This window comes from Epinephelus moara, chromosome 9 (genome assembly GCF_006386435.1).
Source record: "Epinephelus moara isolate mb chromosome 9, YSFRI_EMoa_1.0, whole genome shotgun sequence".
NCBI lineage: Eukaryota > Metazoa > Chordata > Actinopteri > Perciformes > Serranidae > Epinephelus > Epinephelus moara.
Window position 1 is genome coordinate 1,967,745 of NC_065514.1, and position 25,516 is coordinate 1,993,260.

The 25,516-nt window shown below is 39.6% G+C and overlaps 1 protein-coding gene across 2 annotated transcripts in view; it reads right to left on the bottom strand.

Annotated features, from left to right (window-relative positions):
- Positions 1–25,516, bottom strand: part of ppp3ccb (protein phosphatase 3, catalytic subunit, gamma isozyme, b) — a 43,813-nt gene that overhangs the window by 6,300 nt on the left and 11,997 nt on the right. For both annotated transcript variants that reach the window (XM_050053859.1, XM_050053858.1), the window contains exons 2-12: positions 21,181–21,378; positions 19,771–19,895; positions 16,005–16,116; positions 15,719–15,864; positions 14,959–15,098; positions 12,856–12,933; positions 11,533–11,627; positions 11,278–11,403; positions 6,841–6,918; positions 4,183–4,267; positions 1,361–1,458 (exon numbers count right to left, since the gene is read on the bottom strand). In XM_050053859.1, coding sequence (XP_049909816.1) covers positions 1,361–1,458; positions 4,183–4,267; positions 6,841–6,918; positions 11,278–11,403; positions 11,533–11,627; positions 12,856–12,933; positions 14,959–15,098; positions 15,719–15,864; positions 16,005–16,116; positions 19,771–19,895; positions 21,181–21,378 — 1,281 coding nt within the window. The remainder of the gene's footprint in view (positions 1–1,360; positions 1,459–4,182; positions 4,268–6,840; positions 6,919–11,277; positions 11,404–11,532; positions 11,628–12,855; positions 12,934–14,958; positions 15,099–15,718; positions 15,865–16,004; positions 16,117–19,770; positions 19,896–21,180; positions 21,379–25,516) is intronic.

Consider the following 25,516-nt stretch of genomic DNA (forward strand, 5'->3'; position numbering starts at 1 on the left):
GAAGTCCCGCCCTACCACCTCCGGTTGTGTAGCAGTTTTCAACCGTTTTCAACACGTCCTTTACTAACCTTTGCAGTGTTTGATCTTGCGGGGATGTAGCCATTTTTCTGCCATGGTTCGCATCCTATAGGTGATATTTTTGTGGGCGTGTTACACCAAAACCCCCCCGGCAATATTTTTGCAAGCGCACCGTTGCTGTGGCACCGCCCAGAACGACTGTGATTGGTTGAAAGAAATACAAGCAGCCGGGGCATTTTTTTCTCCAATCTTAAAATGAGTGTCGGCCCAGCCAGACCTTTCTTTTCTTGAGAAAGGTCTGGTGAGCGAGACTAATTAGCAGCTAACTTTGCCAACACAGCTAACAGTGATGGTTAACAATGCTAAAGGGAGTAGCTATCCTCTGATCTCCCTCCAGGTTGCCCCAGTGAGTTAGCAGCCTCATTTTGAGCTATAAAACATCTTTGGCATTGCTAACTGTTAGCATAACTAGCCATGCTGACACTGCTAACAGTTAGCAGCTAACTTTGCTAATAGAGCTAATAGTGATAACTGTTAACAATGCTAAAGGGGGTTAACTGCTCAAGATTCACCTGCCGGCTCAACAGGGCGACCCGGGGGAGACTGGAGGGTGGCCACGTTTCCTCAGCAACGCTGTTGGTTTGTGACGGCATTAGCTAGCGCCCATCAGGACCAGTTGGTCCGCAGTGCACTAAACTGCAGAACAGCAAAATTGACCTACAGATCTACATGCGTATCTGGTGAAAAATATTATTGGCAGTTAACCGATTATATTTATACTTATTTACTTGATTATTTATTTAATATTTTATTATATGTTAGGTTTCTATTAGTAACACATTATTTTGATTATAACTATATATATATATATATATGTTAACATATCATTTTCATGTATATAATTTACCTTTTTTCTAAATGAACATTTGCATGTATCTGTGCACTTGTGTGTATTTTTCCTTTTGAATTCATTTTTGTAAGCACAAATTTAAAAGTGTATTCACTTTACATGATGTAATTTTCAACTAAGCAACTTTCAACAAAACATTCAAAATATACACTGTAAATTAATTCCGTCTCCTGGTGTAAGTATGAACATAATTAGATGAACTGAACAGGGACACGTTTTATTTGCATGAACTCTTGTTGTGGTCGATGTTTGAACACAACAGCCCTTTAGAGGAGGAGAGGATCCCACTTGACATTTCCGTCTCACTGTGTGTATGTTCGAGTGTTGATGAGGGTTAGTCTCTCAGTGTGAGTGCAGGCACAGGGAGTTAGTGTTAGCTGCTGGACTCTTGTGTTAGTGTTAGGTGGGATGCTCGGCTGCATTCGCACTTACCGCTTTGCAGGGTTCGCCGACCACCGGACAAAACTCCCACAGGCAGCGTTCCTGTCGGGGTCAGCCCCTTCAGCTGTAACACGCTCTCATTCTCCTCTCTGTCAAAACACAAATACATCCCATCAGAGTGATCAATGATTCAAAAAGAGCTTTTCATTTAGACATTGACGAAGCTGATCGTGATATTTTAATTGATAAACAATCTACTTTTAAAAGACAGGAGCTTCTATGTTTCATCTGAATATTTTAAACCATATTTTATCTGGTGTTCCACAAGGATCAATTCTTAGACCACTGCTGTTTTTCCATCTAAAGTTTCTAAGCCATATTTTATCTGATGTTCCACAAAGATCAATTATTAGACCACTGCTTTTTTCATCTGACATTTATGAGCCAAATTTTATCTGGAGTTCCACAAGGATCAGTCCTTAGACCTCTGCTATTTTCATCCGGCTTATAAACTCCAGCTGAAAATAGCAGTTGTCCAAGGTTGAGCAGTTGATCCTTGTTGAACACCACATAAAATATGGCTTATAAACTAAATATTGATGATAAGCAATATTTAGAGTTTTCCGCAAAGATCAATCCTTGGACAACTGCTGTTTTTTCATGTAAAGTTTATAAGCCATATTTTTAATCTGAAGTTTATAGTTGATCTTTGCAAAAAACCTGAATAAATACAGCCTATAAACTTCAGCCTTATAAACTGCAGATGGAAAAAAGCATTTTTTTCTCCATCTGAAGTTTATAAGATAGATTTTAATGGTATTCAACAAGGATCAATCCTTAGTCAACTACTGTTTTCCATCTAAAGTTAATGAGAAGTATTTTATTTGGTGTTCCAAAAGGTTCAATTTATACACCGCTGCTTTTTTCCATCTGAAGTTTATAAGCCATATTTTCCATAAAGATCAATCCTTATAAAACTGCTGTTTTTCCATGTCAAGTTTATAAGTCATACTTTATCTGGTGGTCCACAAGCATCAGTCCTTAGACTGCTGCTTTTTTTCATCTAGAGTTTATAAGCCGTATTTTCCACAAAGATCAGTCTTTAGACAACTGCTTTTCTTTCCATCTGAAGTTTATAAGCTGTATTTTATCTGATGTTCCACAGGGATCAACCCTTAAACCTCTGCTTTTTAAACCTGCTGCTGTTTCCCCAACTTTATAAGGAAACATGAAATAGATACAGTATGTATTTATGGGAATGCCCACAAAACGTTTTATGTTGACAGTGGAAACAAAGTATTTGCTACCATGCTAAAGAGTTGCTGTGTCTGCTACACCGTCTTGAAACGTGCATGGATTTCACTAAAACATAGTCTCTAACATCACAGTGTTAATGGCTGTAGGGTACAGACATTATGGTGTGTTTAACAAATCATATCTGTCGTGAAAGTAACAGTGTCTCTTAGATGAAATGAAACACTTAGTCCAGCATTTACAGATCCAGATCTGATAACAGTGCTTTGAGCTTCATTAGTCCTGTTGACCTGAGATCTGTCACAACTGTGTCCACATTTACAAGAACAAACTGAGAACATTTTTATTTTCTCAGCCTTCATGATAAGTTACTAAATATGTGTGTGTGTGTGTGTGTGTCTGACTGAGTGTGTGTGGTTTATATCTGCGAGCTGCATGTGGGTTCACTGCTGTTTTTATGTGTGTGTGGGCGGCTTTTTGTATTTATTATGCTCCTTTGTCACATGTTTCACTTCCACATTAAGTACATATGAATAAAATTGCCTCACCAAGAACAAAATGTCCTCATCTGCTCAGAGAGAGGAATATTCATATTTCTATACATACATATATACATTTAAACGTAAATTTTAACTACTAATGTGACCAGTAACTCAGGACATTTACTCAACCACTGTACTTAAGAATTTCGAGGTACCTGTACTTCAATTGAGAGCTTCCATTTTACGTCAAGGAGACTTTTTTTGTACTTGTCAACTGTTTAGCTGTGCAAAAAAATAAAATAAAAAGTTGCTCCATAATTCCAAAATCTGTAAATGACAGTAACTGAAATTTTTGAGTTCAGGACATTTCACACTGCACCCATCCTGAAACTCAATATATTCGTGTGTGTGTGTGTGTGTGTGTGTGTGTGTGTGTGTGTGTGTGTGTCTAGTTATTATGCGATGGTTGATGGTTTCACAAGTCCGGCCCATATGTGGCCCCTGAACTGAAATGAGTTTGACACCCCTGATTTAAATTAAAAGCATTTAAAAATAACCGTGTTTATGAGATGAGCGTGGTCTCTACACACTGTGATATTAATGATCAATTCACTAATGATGACCAGAAGTGGAAGAACAGCTTCAGAGAACGTGCCTGTGATGCTTTTCTGAGCCTTAAAATAACTTCTGAACAAGATGTTCATCACTGAAAGGACAAATTATTCTGACACACTTCCACAGGATTTAAAGAGGACACGTGTGAATCGAGAAAAAAGTCATTAGCGTTTTACTTAAGTGGAGCAAGACGGGAGAAAAGATCTGTGGAGAAACTCCCAGTCGGCTGCCTCCTAAGACACATCGTTTTCTGTCCACTTACTTTATTTATAGGAAGGTTTTTATTTGAATAAGACGGCCCCATAAACGTAATAAATCTTTTTTTATGTCCAGGAAAGAAGCATCACAACTGAATCCACAATCAGCATAATAATACACACAGGAAGTTCACAAAAAGGCAAAAATCTCTTCACAATAAGGTTCAAGTGACGGTGATGGTGACAGGCTCTTCATATCTTTTATTTGAAACATTTATACTTATGTAAAATTCTACCAGAAATAAATAGAGAGATAAAAACACACCTGAGCACCGAGAAGACACGAGCCATCTTTCCGATCGCCCGGATCTTATTTCTGATGACTTCCTTTCTGACAGCTGGAGCTCCACCTGAAGGACGAAAGACATGAGTCAGGAAGGAAGAAAGGAAGCTGGCTGAAATTTACTCTTTTGTTTTTTAAGTTACAGCCTGAAGATCTCGACTGTATGGAGCTCTGATCTCCATTTAATAACCTGTGTTTGGTAATAAAATCACTGCATAAGAAATGCTCAACTTTAGTCAAAAATCGTGCTCCTTCTTGGAGTCATAACTCTGTAAAACACACAGACATGAAACACATTTTTACATTCAGTGCACTTTCTGGGAATATTACCATTGTGATGTCAGTCACATGAAAATGTTAATAAAGCCACGTAGAACTCTCAGGCAGTTTCTGCAGTTATCAGGAGTGTCTTTTTTTTCTAAGGCAAATTTATGCTTCTGCGTCAAATCAACTCTCCCGTAGGCTCTGCGTTGACGTACCCTACACAGCCTGACGTGCACCTCCCCAGAAATGTAACTACACGTCACAGTGACGCAGACCTCCTGTCTGTCTCTGTAAGCTGAAACCATTTCCCTCAGTGGAAACAAAGCTTTGATTTACTTTAATTTCACAGATAAGAAACAATAAATTGTGAAGACAATAAAGCCTCCACAAAAATAGCATTTTAAGTCTTGTGTGTGATTTATCCTGGCTTCATATGAGCAGAGGAAATCTCTGCTAGCTGCTAGGCTAATTTATACAATGTAAAATGCCATAGGCTTGTGCTAATAACGTTAGCATGTTGTATTTGTGGGGAAAATGTGTCCAGATAAAGACAAGTGTTTGTCTGTGAATGCTGCGAGTTATAGTGAAGTAGGGCTGTCAAAATTGCTCAAAAATGACATTCGAATATTCCTTCTAAAAATAACTCATAGGTTCGAACCATTAGAATTTTTTTTTTTTTCGCATTATGTCCACAAGAGGGCAAACTAATACAAGGAAACATACTTGTATATGTATTAATACAAGGAAACATAACTACTTGTAGGTATTTTTATTTCAACATAAACGTCTTTGAAAACATTTACATACCTACACATTAAAACACATAAAACAATTATCTATAACATTACGTTAGAAACGACCGCGGACCTCTCGCTCACCCGACCCATCAGGCCACACCGCTCGCGGAAGCGCTGCGAAGAGCCTCGAAGCGAAGCCAGTTTCCTTTCAGCGCCCATGTTAATCGATTGTGTCATCCACACCGGCTGCGCCGCGCAGCTCCGTGGCCAGCTCTGGTCTATTTTCTGCGCGAGCGAATGTGTCAAGCCGGGTGACGGAGACAACAGCTGGGAGCAGAACCGCTTGTCGACCAGCATGGAGAAATGCACATCTGATGTGAACGGAAGTGCTCCGGCTCGTGCAAGAATTTCGGTACGCTGCGCTTCGCAGCACCTCCGTGGGCGGTGTGGCCTTATGCAGTGCGTTCAGTGCCCAGGCCAACGCCCACTCGCAAAGAGGACAGCTGCGGTGGTGTTTTTTTTCCCCTCCACAATTGAATATCAATTTTCACATTCGAAGGTCCATTTTTTTTTTTCAAATTCGAGTTTATATTCGAATTTAGAATATTCGTTGACAGCTCTATAGTGAAGCTGATTTGTGTTCGACACTGTCTCTATTAAGCCATGTTTAATGTGTGTTTAATGTGTGTTTAATGTGTTTGTGTGTTTAGTGTGTGTTTAATGTGTGTTTTGGATCAACTAAACTTTACAGCACTTCACAGAGGTTGATGCCAGGGATATCAGGGATGTTTTCACCATCCCTGCATCGAGTGCAGCCAGTGAAAGAGACGTTTCCTCCGCTGCAGAACGGTGAACACAGCTTAATGTGAGGGATTGTAGCCTGTGTGTGTTTAATCACAGGTGTGGGCAGGTGTGGCTTTGACTTCGACAGAATGACCGGTAACAGGTCGGGGTGGGTCTGGTACTGAGCTTTACGGGCATGGGCAGGTGCAGGACTCTGGTAGGAACCAATGGGCTTAGATCTGAGAGCCACAGACAGGAAGTCAGACAGAGTCAGGAGACGGACCAACATGTTGTTGGAGTTTAAATAAAACAACATTTGACCCAGTTTCTATTTTACACATTGAACAGTTTCTGGATTGACTTCACAAGAGAATAAAAATCAACCGCAGCCAAGAAGCAAGCTTTCATTTTCTACTTCACTATCTGGTGTTAACGCAGCTTTTAGCAGCAGCCATTTTAAAACTCGCCTTTGTGGTGTGTTCAAGGACAATCTGACATTCAGTCTTTAGAGAGCTTTGGAAAAAAAAAATCCCTCCCAGGACAAAGCCGGCATGAACGTAGTGAAAAGCAACACGTGGGTTTGTTTGGTAACCGTCAAGTCTCCGATGTCCAACAACAACAAGATGAACTGTCATCACTTACACCTGCCCGACCACCTGACCTTAACCCTCGCACAGACATGCAGGTGACAAACTGACAAAAGGGCGTCACATCTCTGCGACTAACGGCTCTGAGAAACAGTTTAATGAGTGGAAACATCTGAAAAGCCTTTAACTTGCTGAGTAACACTTTTTTTTGTCGTGAGAAGAAGAAACCGTGAGGTGTGATGATGTGAGAAGGTGTTACATCCTCTTACCCTCACACGTGTCGTCCCCTTCTGACATCAGCTCATCGTCAGAGCAGATGTTCAACACGTTCACCAGCATCTCTGTCACTGTGTGAAAACACAGACCAGCGTCACACAGAAGCTCAAATTACAACTGCACGAGACATAAAGACAAATATCAGAGAGACTGAAACATGTTCACACAAGAGCTGCGACGCATCTTTATTTTCATTACTGGTTTAAAACAAACGCTGAGCACGAACTGATTAGAGCTCACAGTGATGCCTTCATGGTGCTTGTTCTGTCCGACACCTAAAGATATATTTACCTTACTGTCATACATAATTTATCACTGACAATTTAACAACATCAACAACAACAACAACAACAGGTAAACATGGAGAAAGCATCGAGTTAAAGTCTGTAATAGGAAAAAATGCCAAGTACCAGTAAATAAATGTAAAGATAAACACAGGAATAAATAAATAAATACAGAAATACAGAAATTAATAAATTAAAGAATAAATAAATGCTGAAATAAATATGGAAATTAATTCTGCAAATTAATAAAAGCAGAGGTTATGACCTCCTACTTCACTGATATATTGAAAGAGAAATACAGAAATAAATAAATGCTGTCCTACAATATATAGAAATACATTTACAATATTTATTTATTTATGTCCTATTTAACTGTCAACTTTTATTTATTTATACAATTATTTGTTCTTGTATTTATTTATACATTTATTTATTTATGTATTTATTTAATTTTTATTCTTTGTATTTATTTTTACATTTTTTAATTTATTTATTTACTCATTCCTATACATATTTTTGTATTTATTTATTTATTTATACATTTATCTATTTATTTGTATATCTATTTTATTTATTTGTTTATTTATATGAGTGGTAGATTTATATTTATATTTATTTCACTAATATATACCTATATAATAAATATATTTTTATAAATGTCCATATTTATTTATTTATTTAATTATTTCCATTTATATATTTATTTTTCTATTTATACATTTATGTATTCCTTTTTTCATTTATACATTTTTTATCTGAATTCACTCATAATTATTTATTCATTTTTGTGTTTATTCATTTATTTATTTATGTAATTATTACAACATTTAGTTATTTATTAATTGGTACTTTTTTGTCCTCCATTAGCTGATGTCCTGTCCACGTTCTAACCTGGTCGACACATTTCCAGCTTTTTCAGTTTGAAAGCAACAGGAGAGACTTCAGAGATACGTCCAGAGTCCACTGGGGCAAAGGGACAAGTTTGTGTGCTCCGCTTTACGTTGGACTTAATCTATGAAGTTTCTTCTGATAAACGACGGCTCGACTCTGAGAGCACCGGACAGGCCTGCGGTTCCTTGTGGGCAGCTGAAGCACATTTAACCTCTTCCAGCACCTCGTCAAAGGGAGCGGCGTCCTGTTGGAACGAAAACCACGAAGGCTGCGTGCAAATCACTAAATCTGAGTGACATTAACTGCGTGACACAGTGCAGGTGTCCCAGCAACAGGAACAAAGACTTTTATTGACCTGATTTTTTTAAACAGAACCTGAAGTTAAATATCAAAGTGTGTCGTGCGCTCTGGTTTTGGGAGATTTCATAATATGAAAAAATATTATTGTGGCTTTTTTTTGGTGCCAGACTGATTCATGTATTCTAGATATTATATGTTTTTGTCTAATAATGCAGCAAAATGTTTTATTTAATCCAAAATTCTCACATTAATATCCCTCATGTCATGTACGTCTTTTAGAACGAGCCTCTGCTGCATGTCTTAAACAATACCTGGAAATAAAGAATAATTTCCTGTGTGAGGTTTTCTTTTTTTTCTTGGCTAACATTAATATTCTTTTCTCTTTTTGCTTATAAATAATCTCAATAACTTTGCAACTTTAAATTATATTCTGTTTTTAGAGTAACTTTGTACCATCTGTCCAGAAATGAAAAATGTACAGCTTTGTTTGTTAATGTACATGTTAAAAAAAAACTAAATAAATAAATTATAATTGTCATATCTGTGGTCAAATTTCTACATTTCCTGACTTAGATGTCCCTAAAAATGAGGCCCTGCGTCCTGAACTGTGAACGGTGTGTGTACACGGTGAACCTAATGATGTAACACAATCATACAAAGAGCTGAGAAGTCATAATGACGTCGCTGCTCTGATACTGCAGCTATGTCACATGACGCATAACTCTCATCCGTGTCACATGATAGATTTAGACTTTGTCTGGAGCTCCTCTGTTGTCTTCAGGCTGCTGCAGAAGGAAATACGTTTCACACACAGCTGGGCTGCGTGAGAGGAAACAGCGTGTACGGCGAGGAGCGTCTTAACAATTAAATGTGATAATAAAGTGATTTAAAGGAGAAACAGTGTTGTGTGTTGTTGCTGTTTTTAGATTGATGTGTTGCTTGATGTGTTTCCTGTGTTTAAACTGACATGCAGCAGCAAACACGATGTCACTGACATTATTTTCCTTTGTTTTACAACCTGTTTCAACAATGTTTTAAACTGACATTCACATTTATCTGTCAAAGAGATACAGACTAAAAACAGCTGTTTTGCACATTTACAGCATTTTTTGTTAACGTGTGTGTAACATAGATTTTAAAGAAAGGGAACGAAAAGCACCTAAATGTATAATATAAAAATTAGGTTTTAGGTTAGTTTTATTGAAGCAGGTTAATTCAGATACTAGTGAAAAAGAGTACGAATGGATTTCAAATCATTTGATAAAAATCAGACACGATACTGAAAAACCAATAACAAGCTAGCAAGCCACACGTTTCCTTCTGTCAGTTTATTTGTCTATTAATTGTCTGTCTGTTGGGTCGTAAGTTGTTCATTAGTTAGGTTGTTCATTCTTCCGTTTCAGACATTAACTCGTCTGTTAGGTCATGTGGTTTGTAGGTTGTTTGTTTGTAAGGTCATTTGTTCGTTAGTTTGTCTGTTAGGTTATTGGTTGTGTTTGGTAGGTCGTTCGTATTTTCATAAAGTTGTTCCTTCATCCATTCAGTTCTTATTTCTTCCAGTAGTTCGTTCACTCGTTGGTTAGGTAGTTAGTTGGTTTGTCTGTTAGGTCGTTAGCTAGTTCTTTAGTTAGGCTGCTCATTCTTCCGTTAAGTCATTCCCTCGTCTGTTAGGTCATTCGGTTTTAAGGTCGTTAGTTTGTTAGGTAGTTTGTTCATCTGTTGGGTTATTGGTTTGTTTGGTAGGACATTTGATATCTCGTTAGGTCGTTCGTTTTTTCATAAGGTTGTTGGTTCGTTCATTAGGTCATTCATTCATCCATTCAGTTGTTATTACTTCTATTAGGTCGTGCGTTCATCTGTTCTATGTTAAGTTGTTCACTTGTTGCTGGGTTGTTGCATGTCCGATAGGTCATTACTTGTCTGTCTGTTTGTTTGTTCATCCGTTAAGTCGTTAGTTTGTTAATGTATTAGGTCGTTCATCCGTTAGGTCGTTAGTTTGTTAATGTATTAGGTCGTTCATCTGTTAGGTCGTTAGTTTGTCCTTTAGGTCATTAGTTTATTCGTCCGTTAGATCTTTAGTTTGTTCGTTTATCAGGTGGTTTGTGCTTTAGGTTACATCATTCACTGTTCTGTTAGGTTATTAGTTTGTTAGTTAGTTTGCATGGTTGTTTGTTTGTTTGTTTGTTTGTTTGTTTGTTTGTTAGGACATTTTTGTTGTTATTTTGTTCATTAGTAGGATGTTTTGTTTGTTCTTCTGTTAAGCCAATTTTTTGTTTGTTAGCTCGTAAGGTTTTCAAATCGTTTGTTTGTTAGTTAGCAACCTACCATCTTTAGCTTTGTTAGCGGCTCATGGTCAGTCATTTTTTTGGCAAGCTGCTCATCATGAGAAAATAGTGGAGAGTAAGGAGAGTAAAACTGATTTCACTTGGAGCTCTGCTTTTATTTTTTCATCCAAAGTCAAACTCTCAGTTTGTTGTTGAAGCAGCTGATATCAGAGCAGCAGCCAGCTGCTCAAACTGGAAATAATTCTATTAAAAAGTTTCAGTTCTTTAGATTATGACTTTTATTTTAATGCCATTTTATATCATATTTTCAACATGTAAAAAGATCTACAGGATCTGCTGGAGGGATTATTTGGAAAAAAGTCACTCATTTTATTCTTGTTCTGAAATGTAAATATAAATTTGGTGTCTGAATTATACTGATTTTTATCTTTGTACAAATACTGCTGAAGGACAGAAGAAACCTGTGAATATAACAGCTGATTCTGAGCTTCTGAACAGGAGTGAAAATCATATGTGGGTGTGTTTACTTCTGCCTTGACCGAGTGTTTTTTTTGGATAATTCCTGCTGTAATAACTCTGCAGCCCTGACACACAGTCCTCACCTCCACACACCTCCACACACACACACACACACACACACACAATCACAGACTCTGATCTGCTGTCTCACCTTTCTCTCCAACGAAGGGCAGAGACCAGGTGAAGACGTCCATGAAGTTGGGCAGCCAGTAGGGGTGAGGGGAGCAGTTAAACTGCCGGATGTTCATCACATTATTCTCATATTTCAGCACCGCCGCTGAGGACAAAAGACCCAACACACACACGTTAACATTTTCTACTGCATGATGCACTTCCTGTCTCCTGTTGCCAGGGCTTCAAGGTTTTTTAACCTGTTGCCATGGTTTCCATCCTTCACTTCTCTTACCTTTGTTATTGTACACATCCAGGTAGTTAGGAGCAGAGAAGATCGTAATTAAAGAAGGGAAGCCTGTCGTCTGACTTTTCCTGTACATTCGATACCTGACGGACAGAAAAACAAACTGTTGGAGGATTTACAGACAAATATAAACATAAAGAGATAAGATGAGATAAAGACTAGGTGAAATAAAATAAAGATAAACAAAAGATAGAGTAAAATAATATAAAGATAAGGATAATAACAAAATAAAAAAACAAGATAAAATGTAATAAGGTAAGAAAAAAGAACAGATAAGATAAAGTGAAATAAAATAAAGAAGAAAAAAGACATATAATAGAGATAAACAAAATACAAATTAAAATTAAGTAAATTAAGATAAGGATAAAGGAAAGATGAAATAGAGTAAATAAAGAAAAGGAAAAATAAAAGATAAAATAAGGTAAAATAGGATAAGAAAAAAATAAAAGATAAAATTTAATAAAAGATAAAATAAAATAAATTAAGATTAGGATAAAGGAAAGATGAAATAAAGTAAATAAAGAAAAGGAAAAATAAAAGATAAAATTTAATAAATCAAGACAAGGAAAAATAAAAGATAAAATAAAATAAATTAAGATAAGGAAAAAATAAAAGATAAATTAAGATAAGGAAAAATAAAAGAGCAAATAAAATAAATTAAGATAAGGATAAAGGAAAGATGAAATAAAGTAAATAAAGAAAAGGAAAAATAAAAGATAAAATTTAATAAATCAAGACAAGGAAAAATAAAAGATAAAATAAAATAAATTAAGATAAGGAAAAAATAAAAGATAAATTAAGATAAGGAAAAATAAAAGAGCAAATAAAATAAATTAAGATAAGGATAAAGGAAAGATGAAATAAAGTAAATAAAGATAAGGAAAAATAAAAGATAAATTAAGATAAGTATAAATAAAAGACAAAATAAAATAAATTAAGATAAGGAAAAATAAAAGATAAATTAATATAAGGATAAATAAAAGATAAAATAAAATAAATTAAGATAAGATAAGGAAAAATAAAAGATGAAATTAAATAAATTAAAAGATGAGATAAAGTGAGGATAAAGTAAAATAAGATAAGGATAAAGAAAGTTATATATAGTGTAGTATATATAATTAAACATACTATACAGTCATATAGTAAGTAAAAATACACTGTATACTTGCTGTTTATAGCATAACTTTATAATAAAATATAGAATATAATGAGACAAATATTAATAGGGACGTACAATAGCATAAAATATATAAACAATAATAAGAGTATAGTGGTAATATGTGGTAAAATGTACTGCAGAAAATCACTTACCCTGCATCCTGAGCTTCATGTGCTCGTATTACAGACAACAGGTTATTGTTCATCAGGAAGTCACATACTGCTGGGTAACTGAAACCACAGAAGAAGAAGAGTCACACTGCTGGGTAACTGAAACCACAGAAGAAGAAGAAGAGTCACACACTGCTGGGTAACTGAAACCACAGAAGAACAAACACCAGCAGATGATGATGATGAGGATTTGGATGAGGATGAGATGCCAGCTTGACAAACAGAGACAGGATGACAGCTTCATTTTTATTGCCCAAATGTTGAGGCAGGATGTCTCCTCCTGCAGCTCGGCTGTCTCTCCGTCACCTCGGTTGCCATGACAGCTGAGCAGGCTGCTTGAACTCGAGTATAACAAGAGATGCTGAAGGCGCTAAAATTAGAGATCAATTAAGGTCGAGGCTGTCGACACAGGAGGTTACATGTGATCGTCACAGAGCGGACGATTCACTTCAGTGATTGACTGATTCTGTCTGGAGAGACTTTTTGACTGAGTCCATCAGGACGCAGGTATTTCTTCTTCTGTGGTGGTTTCAGTTAAACATACCTGACACTACGTCTTGAAAAGCTCTGATTCAAGTGAACAAAGTCTCACTTCAGTTCATTCAGTTGGCAGCTCTGATTGTTTCTGTGTCGGTACGAAGGTTTTGTTTTTTAGTGTGACGTCAACGTCCGTCTGTCCGCCATTTTGTTCCAGACTGAAATATCTCAACAGCGACTGAATGGGTTGTGATAAAATGTGTTTCATCATTCATGTTCCCATCAGGATGAATCGTAATAACTTCCTCTGACGTGTCATCTAGCGCCATCACCAGGTCAACAAATCAACCCTTTCAACTCTGCAACACAAACGGCCCTCCAGTGCCTACGTTGGTGTTTTTGTTTATGGTGATGTCAAAGAAATGACATCTTCAAATGCTTCATATCCCTAAAATCTACACAACCAAACCATGTTTGCACAGCACATAAGGTAACACAAGTTAATGATGGGGCAGACAGAGGCTTTGTTAGCTTTCTGCTGCAAACAGAATAAAATGCTCTCGCTATTTTGGATCTTATTTTAAATCTATATAAACTGTCTGTTTTTAAAGGGTTAATGTGTCCTGTACTTTGGTTTATGACCAAACACCTGCAGAAATAACCACATTCCCATCAGCCTCGGTCTGTAAGGATAATTAGCTAATGTTAGCATGCTAATAGGCTAATCTAAAGGCCCTGACACACCAAGCCGACGGTCAATAACAAACCGGAGATAGCTGGGAGCGGCTAGCGGAGCGTTAGCCGCAGCATGACCGGAGGGAAGCACAGCCAGTTAGCCTCCGCTAGTCTCTGAGCTAGCCCCGGCTCTCCGTTTGGATCCAACCGGAGCACCGAGCCCTGGTTTGTTATTCAGGTTAAAGTGGGAAGAAGCAGCGGGTTTATCGGGCAGCTGAGTGAAGTGGAGCCTGCGGAGGAAACACCGGGACCGTCTGGATGTAATAGTCCGTGGAGGTGCTGCGGTGCTCGGCTGCACAGATAGGAAACCCCTCGGCTGACAGGATGTACCACTCTCTCACTCCGCTCTCTCTCACGCAGGCGCAGAACGTACGTGCTACTTGGAAGTCGGATGTAGTCCGTGTAGTGTGTTCAAATGCAACTGACACAGGGCGACGTGAGGCGATGTAGACGACGCAACAGTTGGCTTTCGTTGCTGCTAGTTCTTTGATGTCGGTTTGGTGTGTCTGTCTGTACCATGAGGAGGCTGTGCTCACTGACACATCTATTAGAGACACAGTGGATCATTTAAACGTCCTGGTACTGAAACAAACCGCAGCAGTTGTCCCCGCACTGTGACCTCCATGTGGTGTCAACAAATTCAGTCCAAATATTAAGACAGAGCAGAGAATGCTAATATTTATTTTCAGTATCTGTCTGACAGCGGATTTAAGCAGCGCTCACTTATCCAGAGATAAGCCATTGTTTGTAAAAGCTTTAATCAGCTCAGATTAACAGACCAAGCTGCTTTCTGTCTCTTTTTTTTTTTTTTTAAATGTGGAAACATGTGCAGCAGCAGCAGCAGCAGCGGGGAGAGTCGGACAGATGTCCTACCTGTAGAAATAAGAGCAGCCTCTCACACTGTTGTGGCAGAAGTGTTCCTGGGTCTTTTCTGAGCCGTAGTCCTCCCCCGGGTCCGACCACAGCAGGTCACACATCGGCCCGAATGCCGGAGGTTCTTTAAACCGGTCCAGCTTCACACACACAGAAACACAGTTTAAACTAATGACACACAGTTCAAACATCTCCAGGGACTTCCATATTTACTGATAAATAACACAAATGACAGCAGCGACTCTTCAGCATTTTTGTTTGTTTCATTAATGTTTTAAATGTTTGAGTTTTGAGTTGCTTTGAACAGAACAATGTGGCTGATACATCACGTCAGTTTCAGACAGGTAGCTGGTGAACACCTCCGTAGATGTGGAGGGTAAATCACAGACAGATGGAGGACAGGGTGGTTTAACTTTTACACATCATATAATTATCTGAGAAGCCAACGTTAGCTCGGTGGCTTCAGGTCAGAGCCGTCAGCAGGACCAGGTGTCGTCACTCTGATGTCAAAATAATTAGGGATGCACTGATAGCAAAAGTCTGGACTGATACGGAGGTTTAAAATAAGAATTTGCTGATACACACGTTTTGTTGTTTGTTCTCTTTTGTGCCACAGAAACAAAGATGTCTTCATTACAAAAAAATAACTGATCGGTTACAATAAAGTCAATAAAGTGCTGTTGTTATAAAGTTAAGATTAAATTAAATTAAGTTAAATATTGACCCTACAGGAAACATCAGCAGGAAACTGTCTGTTTACCTTCCGTATGTCATCCAGGCAGGTGACTTCAGGGCTCAGACCTCCGTGCACACAGAGGAACTGCTGGTTGAGGAGCGCTGCCAGAGGCAGGCAGTCAAACGCATCCATGCAGGCGTCATATACACGCTCAGAGTACTTTATTTTACCTGCAGAACACACACACACACGTTAAACACAGCACTTCCTGTCAGACCTGCAGTAACGGACACAGTGAGGTCATCAGTTTGCTCATGGCGGAGACGTCTGAAGACAAACAGACAACAGGAGCGTCGGGAGGAGGACTCACACTCCTGTTTGAAGGTGAAGTACTCTGTGAGATGCCGGCACTCGTGGTTGCCTCTGAGGAGGAAGAGGGTGTTGGGGTGGTTGATCTTCAGAGCCCACAGGTACAGTACGCACTGCAGGGAGACACAGGGGAGGGAAGGGTTAACACGACACTCAAGCCCCAAACTCAGCCATCTGCTGTCAGATATGAAACTAAACATGATCTGATTTTTATTTTTGTGCACAAACCCAAAATTCAATGCTCCATCAGGCTTTAGGTGCTGTTAGAGAGCGTCACTGGAGGCATCCTGTTCACAGTGTCATGACGGAGACACTACAACTGAACGTTCTGCATCGTTTTACAAGGATCTGTCCACATGAACACCCAAAAAGATAAATATGGAGACTACGGCTGTGTACTGGCAAGAATCTGCTGATTGGACACATATCAGTGGTTATGACTCAATATACTGCGATACTGTAAGCAAGGCGATATATTTTTTAAATCCCATTTAAGAACTAGAATCACAGCCTCGCGCCCACCAGTCAGGTTTCTCTGACAGTTTTCATGTTCTCTTTGGTTTCTTCATAAGACAAGATGAACCAGGTCGCAGTGACCTTGACCTTTGACCACCAAATTCCCATCAGTTCATTTTTGAGTACAAGTGAACGTTTGTGCCAAATTTTGAAAAAAAAATTCCCTCAAGGTGTTCTTGAGACGGACGAGGTCACAGCAACCTTGACCTTTGACCACAAAATTCTAATCAGTTTATTCTTCAGTCCAAGTGGATGCATGGGTCAAATTTAAAGAGATTCCCTTCAGGTGTTCTTGAGTTATTGCATTCAAGAGAACGAGATAGTCACAGCGACCTTTGACCTATGATCACCAAAATCAAAACTGTTCATCATTGAGTCTAAGTGGACATTTGTGCCAAATTTGAAGAAATTCCCTAATGTGTTCCTGAGATATCATGTTCACAAGAATGAGAAAGATGAGGTCACACAGACCTTGACCTTTGACCTATGACCACCAAACTCTAATCAGTTAATCATGGAGTCAAAGCGAATGTTCGTGCCAAATTTGAAGAAATTCCTGAGGTGTTCTTGAGATGCTGCGTGGGAGCATGGGACAGACGTATGGACAACCCGAAAACATAATGCCTCCAGCCACAGCTACCGTCGGTGCGATGGCATAAAAACAAAGTCTGAAATTAACCGTGGACTTGTGACACTCCTATAATAAACTACTTATATTTGACAAAAATCAACAACAACAAAAAAACTATACAAACTGCTGACTTGTTTGAATTTGTCCCAACAGGAACATTAAAGGGTTTGACAATGTGACTTTGGGTAAAAACAGGCAGAGTTTCCATTGATTAACTTCTAATGTTATTAAGTCAAAGTTTGCCAGTCATGAGGGACTGATTAGTGACGGAGCGCTCTCTGAACACAGAGACAGAGACAACAAATACAGAGGCATGACGAAAAGTGAAGATCACAAGAAGCAGAACTGAGGTTTCATGAATTTCTCTCACATTTACACTAAAACAATTATTTTGTTGGTTGAACTTTACAGTGAAAATGTGGAGTTTATAGAAACTATCAGAAAACAGAGAAGCTGGTGAGTTACTGTTTTATGTGTTACCACAAGAAATGTGGCTTTCAGAGGATGTTAAAACGTTGGACCAGGTAATCCAGGCGTCACGTACGAAGGACAGAATCAACTTGTAAATGTGAGTTTGTTATCACTGAAGGAGTTTCTGCACGACTGAATGTGACGCATGTCGTACTTTAACTTCCAAACAAACCCACTCCTTTCAGCTGCCACTCAACCAGTCCGTGTTTTTGTTCTGAATCGAACCACCTGTTTCATTTTTCTTTTCTGAAGGCGTCGACGAGGAGCCAGATCTCACCAGCTGTTCATCCAAACTAAACAGGCCTGATCACACACCGACAGGAAGACAAACACTGTATCCTGGAGAAATATCATCGGCTCAGTGTGGGTTTACCTCGGTATCAAAATCTTTACAGACGAAGTGAAATCTGAGGTTTCAGACGTATTTATGCCAGATGTTGAAAAGGTGTAAATATGTGTGTTTCTTAAAGACAAATACAAATCTTTGTGTGTGGGAGAAACATGCAGGTCTTTAGTCCTGTTACAGAAATCAGCTCTCTGTGACAGCTTCAGTTATTTCACTACATCTGAACATAAGCTGCCTTTCCACAAAACTTTTTTTGAGCATCTAGTACCATTAGTACTGTTATCTGTACAGACGTGTACCTAACAGGGATGGGCATTTTAAGTAACTCCAATATTTGAGCACTCGCATTAAATTACTATAGGGTACTTGAGTACTTGCAGAAAAATCAAATTTAAGAATCTGAATGTAAACTGGCAGCACGGTGGTGCAGTGGTTAGCACTGCCGTCTCAGAGAGTTTGCATGTTCTCCCCATGTCAGTATGGGTTTCCTCCAGGTGCTCCAAGGCATAAAAAACTCAGTGACGTCAGAGAAAATTAGTTTATTGTGTTAGTCCGACTTAAACCAGATTTTTAAAATCCCTGTAAACATGTTAGTTTGACTGAAATCGTACTAAATTGAATTTCTCACAGTCTGATAATGTGACTGACTGTTGAGTTCCTCCTGCATGTATACAGTCAATCAGACCCAAACTGGCCGAGGCGCTCTGAGCATGCTCCACAGTTTCCGCCCCGGGCTTTGACCCGGAAGTCCAATAGCATTAAATGTGTAAGAGAAGAAGAAGCCGGTAACAACATGGAGAAATCTACATCCAGAGCCGTGACTTTTTGGACGGACCAAATGTACAGAGCTGTAAAGTTGTCCACCATGGTAGCAGTTAGCTGCTAGCTAACCGTAGCTAACTTGTTTGTCCATTGTTTGGTCTGTGACGTAATAGGTCAACAGGAAAAAGGTCCAATACTAACAAGCTGAAAGGGGGCATATCTCCACCTATCGTAGAGGAGTCGCACATACTTGGCTCAATAAATGGATTCCCCTCCCGTGCTTGTATACTGGGACAAGGACAGTAGTCGAGCTGGGACTGTGGCTCCACTTCACTGTGACTGGAGACGGACTGAGTCAGAGTCACCGGTTAAAGAGGCTGAAAGTGAGCAGTAGAAACACTAATTCAAGTATCTGGTAAACAGCACTGATATTTGATTTTGTGACTCTGATCCAGGTCTGTGATGAGTCCTGAAGTGGAACATGACAGTGAGAGCAGTGACACGCAGCCATCAGGTAGTCTGAGGCTGGAAAACGTGTCTTTCTGGAGATAAATGACTTCTAAATTAATCTGGTTCAATGGAGCATCTGCTACTCTAAAATGTATCTGACCCTGATTCTGACTGTGTCTGTCAGACTGCGGCACGACACTGTTCCAAGATATCTCCACTCATCCCAACGAGGAAGCATGACAGCAGCCAATGAAAATGTCACGCCGTCCGCAGCTACACGAGAAGACTCCCTCCAGAAAACACACTCAGTCCTTCCCTCGGTTTGTTTTAGAAATGGGACACAGACCGAGCCTGGAGGCAACATACAAGGCCTGTGTGTGCACATACACTTGTGTGTGTGTGTGTGTGTGTGTGTGTGTGTGTGTGTGTGTGGGTGTGGGTGGGGCACAGAGGAGGCAGACAGTGTGCCTTTCATTTCCTACGACTATTTAAAGAAGCTCTGCTAAGCCGAAGCCGAGCGACAGGCCTATGCTCCAAATGTCAGCTGAAATGGCAGAAACACAAACATGTGAGCGGGCGGGTGTCGCCTACCTCGATGCTGAAGTACCCTCGGTCCACGTAGTCTCCCAGGAACAAGTAGCGGGTGCTGCTGGGGGATCCGCCCACCTCGAACAGCTTCATCAGGTCAAAGAACTGCCCGTGGACGTCCCCACACACTGGACACACACACAAACACACGTCAGGTTAACATCAAAGGAGGTGTAATGCGTCTTTCTACATGTTAGTCCATCCCTAAACACTGTCTGACTTCCTGTCTGTGTCTCTCAGCTCTATTGGTTCCTACTGGAGATGTAAATCTTTAAAAACACAAAGTAAAGTCGCACATGCTCCAGTCATAGAGGTTTGGATTTATTCTGACAAGGTGCAGCTCCTGATAGAGTTTCACATTTGTTTTTGTTTTTTTATGTGACTAAGCAACCAATGAAATCTTGCAGACTAATGACCTTTCTGGTCGACAGTTGGGGGGCAGCCCTACTAACTTCCAATGCTGCTGCTGACCAGAGGGAACTTAGGGCCCGTCCCAATACCCCCCCTTAGCCCTAGCCCTTAGCCCTAGCCCTTAGCCCTAGCCCTTAGCCCTACGCCTTAGCCCTAGCCCTTAGCCCTTAGCCCTAGCCCTTAGCCCTAGCCCTTAGCCCTAGCCCTTAGCCCTAGCCCTACATTTGTGCGTTCCCGCAAGGGGTAGTGGTGTCCCAATTCCTTTTTGGGGTAGGGGGCATAACGATGGGTAGTGGGTATGAAACTAGCCCTTCGGAGCGAGGGATTTCAGATGCTGACTTGCCAACAAGGGGTAGACGCCGCCATGGCTACCACCGAGCAAGAGACGGGGAAAAAAGTTCATACATAGCTAACGTTACAGTCGTCAGGTTGCTTGTTAGCTAGCTAGCTAGCTCGCACTATCTGGCGTCTGTCAACTGTCCTTTTCTGCAAAATTGTCTGACTTTTCACATTACGATAACACGCCAGCTAGCATAACTATGCTGCCTCGTAATGTTAGCTGGTTAGCTAGCTAGCAGAAGTCCCCTGTTGTCTGTCGTCTGAGGTCTCTCTTGTAAAAGAGATTTTCAGTCGCAGTGGGACTGCCTGGTGAAATAAAGGTAATAAAATACATAAAATATAAAAAAAAATGTTTGGAGTTTTTTGCCTAAAGCGATTATTCAGCTGTCAGAAGAGCTGCTGATTAATTTCCTGTCAGTCTGCTTATTGGATCACTGAAGAAAAATTATGATTTTTTTTTCAGACATTAGGAAAGAAAAACATGAAGATATGGAAACAATAAGTAGGGACTGTGCAGGAGGAGATAAAAATAGTCGGAGGGCAGGAGGGTGGAGGGTTGGATACCTCAGCTGAGCCACATGTCAGGGGGGGCAGCTGTGGAACTAGACCCAGAGTCTGGGTCTGGGGGGAAACCCTGAGACCAGGACGTAAAGGTGTTGTTACCTGTGATGGGAGCCTCCACCTCCAGCATGCATTTCTCCTGGCGCAGGATGCCGGCTCCCTCGTTGATGATCCGTAGAGCCGTCTCCTCCTCCAGCCGGCCCTCCTTCACCAGATGGGCCTTCAGCACCTCCACGCTGGGCCTCCCGTCCACATACAGGTCTTTGACCGACAGGCGTGTACCGGGAGGATATGGCACCGCTACAACACACGCAGGAGACAGATGGGGGAGAGTGAGATACACACTGACGTCAGCACACACGCTGTAACACACACACTGAAAGGCTGCTCCGGTTTCTACAGTCGACTATTGTTAAAGCTTTAAAAACACAGGAGACGTTCCCAACGAGGACACAGAGACACAGAGACACAGAGCACGCTCTGTAGCAACAAACTGATCCTGGTTCAGTCTGTCTGCTCTGTGGACAGAGTTCAGCCTCCTGCCCAGAAGGCAAACAGAGGATCAGGCCTGCAGCTAATTAATTACTTTCATTATCGATTCATCTGTTCGGTTATTTTTTTTAATCAACAGAAACATTGTCTGGACTTCAAGAACTCAGAAAATATTTTTTACAAGCCTGCTATCATTACACAAATATTCTCTTGGATAATTTATTAATCATTTGGTGTATTTACCTCAGGGCTCATTTATTTTCCCTTTACCTACAAAAAAAGATATGGAAATAGATACAAATTGAATTTTCGTCTATTAAAATGTTTTGAATTTTCATTGACTTAAACATTTTGAATTTTCATTGACTTAAATGTTTTGAATTTTCATTGACTTAAATGTTTTAAATTTTCACTGACTTAAACATTTTGAATTTTCATTGACTTAAATGTTTTGAATTTTTGTTGACTTAAAAAAGTTTTGAATCTTCTTCGATTAAAACATTTTGAATTTTCATTGACTTAAATGTTTTGAATTTACATTGGCCTAATTTTTTTGAATTTTTGTTGACTTAAAACATTTTGAATGTTCTTCAACTAAAACATTTTGATTTTTCTTCGACTAAAGCATTTGGAATTTCGTCGACTAAAATGTTTTGAATTTTTGTCAATTAAAATATTTGGAATTTTTGTAAACTAAAAAGTCTTGAATTTTTATTGACAAAAACATTTTGAATTTTCTTCGACTAAAACGGTTTGAATTTTGTGGACTACAGCTATGAAAGATAAAAAAAAAAAAATGACTACAAAAAACTAGTAATCATTTTCGTCTCAAGATTAAGACTAAATCTAAAATAGCTGCAAAAATGTACTCTGCACATATGATGATGATGATGATGATGATGCTCTATAGCTAGTCACTATAAGTGATGTGAAGGCAGGGTTAGCTTTAATAGAAAGGTGCTTGGTGTTACTGTTTGGCCAGAGGCCAAAAGGTGAGCCACAGTCAGCTGTACGGGGGCGGTAACAGTAAAACAGAACACGTCTCTTTGAAAGTTCTTTTTGTGAGATTTACTTGCTTTTCTTCCATTGTCATAAACTGATTTTTTTTTTGCTTTGGACTGTTGGTCTGAAAAACCAGACGTCGTCACCTTTTGCTCCAGGTGACAGTGGGCGGTGATTTTCACTGTTTTCTTACCAAACAATGAATCAACACAACCTGATCACTGTAGTCGTGGCTGTGATGTCACCAGAGCGACAGTCTGTGAGTCCACACTGACTTTAAACTGATGTGTTTAACAGACCTTGATATCCGAAGATTTAATGTGGGTTGGTTTTTTGTTTTTTTCCAATTCCGCAATCATGACGGCGTGTTGAGGCTCGACCTGAAGACAAAGGAGAACAGTTTGGCAGCACAAAGCAGCCCCTGGAGGAAATACCAAACAGATTAATACCTGGAAAACACCGACGTCTAACAGAGAAGTACATCTGAAGGACGAGGAGGAGGAAGAGGAGGAGGAGGAGGCTGTGCTGCAGCTCCACCACTAACTGTCTCTAAACTGAAAGCGACATTTTCATAAGTTTACATAACTAATAGTGCCTTAAAGATGTAACGTGTAACTTTAACACATTTAAATGTCAACAAACAACTCAACCAGTGTTATTTATTTACTTGAGTTGTGTAGTTATATCACCTCAGATGTTTTCAACAACGTTAAAACACACAGAAATCTGTCATTTAATCAAAGACACACTCTGTGTCATATGGTCGCTGTCATGTCAGCGTGGCTGTTGGCTGCCAAAAGCCTTATCATCCGCTTTTAAGCCACATTTTTATGCTACACTTTGTGGTTTTTATTTATGTGTTTTTACTGAATGTAGGATTTTAGTCATCAGACGTCTGAATCTTAAATGATCACAGAAACAAGCTGAGCAGCATCAGTGTCAGCTCGGCTCCAGCCCCTGCTGAGCCAAACAGTGTCTGTGAAACTCTGAATTTGAACATGAAGCTGCTTTATTCAGTGTTTTACTGGTTTAAATCAGCTGGTCTATTTGATTTGGAGAGGAAGAGACCTCTGTGGATAATTCGGCTCATGATAGTTGTCAAAGAAACTATAGTTGACTCCGCCCACCAGTCCACCCTGTGGTTGTATGACTCCGCCCACCAGTCCAGTGTCTCTGACAGTCTCCATCCATGTCAGTGAAAACTCTATACTATAAAACTATATACTGACCAAATGTCTCCCCTTCTGTTCCTGAGATATGACGTTAAAACATGATGATGTCACAGTCAAGCTGACCTTTGACCTTTTGACCTTCATTATTTTATCCTCTTAGACATTTGTGTCAAGTTTGGTCAGAATCAGTGTCTGAATTCTTCAGTTATGGCCAAAAACATGTTTTGTGAGGTCGCAGTGACCTTTGACCACCAAAATCTAATTAATTAATTTTTGAGTCCAAGTGGACGTTTGTGCCAAATTTGAGGAAATTTTCCTTAAAGCCCTTCCTGAGATATTGCATTCACAAATGAGAAGGCCATGAGATCACAGTGATGAGTTAACCTTTGACAACCAAAATGTAATCAGTTCATTGTTGAGTCCAAGTGGAAGTTTGTGCCAAATTGGAGAGAATTCCCTTTAGGTATTTTTGAGACATGTAGTTCATGAGAATGAGCTGGATGCAAGGTCACAGCGACCTTTGACCACCAAATTCAAATCGGGTCATTCTTGACTCTTACTAGATCTTTTTGCCAAATTTGAAGAAATTCCCTCCAGGTGTGCAGGTTGTGTGTCTCTGTGTGAACGGCCACGTGAGGCATGAGATACTGCGTTCACAGGAATGGGCGACAAATGGACAATCCGAAAACAGCGCCAGTGTGAAGGCATAAAAATCGATACTTGCTGTGCATGTGACGATACAATATCGTTAACCAAAAATTTCACAATACTACCCTGTATTGATTTTCGTCATTATGCTACGTTACGTGTGGTGCAAAACCACGTAAAAATGCACAAAGGCACCAGAGGCATGAATGATGACTCTATCACAGCGTCTTTTCACTCTGCTTATTAAAAATGAGCTAATCTCAAAAATTAAATAATGTACATAGTTCAAATAACTTTTGGAGTGTTGATAAATGTTTTGTTTATGTTTCTACATTTAAATTTTTTTGGATCAAAATGTTTCGTGGGTTTTTTTCTAAAATCTGATTAAAAACGTTTTTAATGACAATTCTAATATCAATTTTTATGGTTTTCTAAAATCATTCAAAGGCTGCCCCCGAACAGTCGACCAAACGTTAGTCGAACAGAAAGGTCAACAAGATTTCATTGGTCGCTTATTCACATAAAAAAAAAAGCATGACGTATCATCTGCAACATGGAAGTAGCTACATGCCCATTAGCCCACAGCGTCATTAACAGGCGGCTCGCTCAGTGTGTGACGTGCACTTGGAGATAAAATATAGGCCTATATTAATGAAGGTTCATTAGTACGGTTTGTATTTCTCTGTAATGTAGCACAGTGTTAACAATGTTACTGATACTATTCTTTCTCACACCTTCAACTCAAACCACCAAAATATATCATTTAATCATTACATTCATATCAGAAACATGCAGGAGACTAGTCCACTGATGGACCCTGATGAGGACTGTTGGTCCACTGATGGACCCTGATGAGGACTGTTGGTCCACTAGGAACAGTCTTAGTCAGAGGCAGCCCTACATCACTCAGCCCTGTTTGAGCTGTGTGTTCTTGTGCGTGATGTTACACACAGAAACAAACTGTCACTGAGAAACTTTGCATCTGTTTATACTGACAAATGAAGGTGGATCAAAGAAATAACTGTCGTTTGTTTCTTCTATAAAACTGATGTGATCCTGCCTGTTCCTGCGTCCTGACACTTCCTCCTGTCGACACACACACACACACACACACTCACACACAC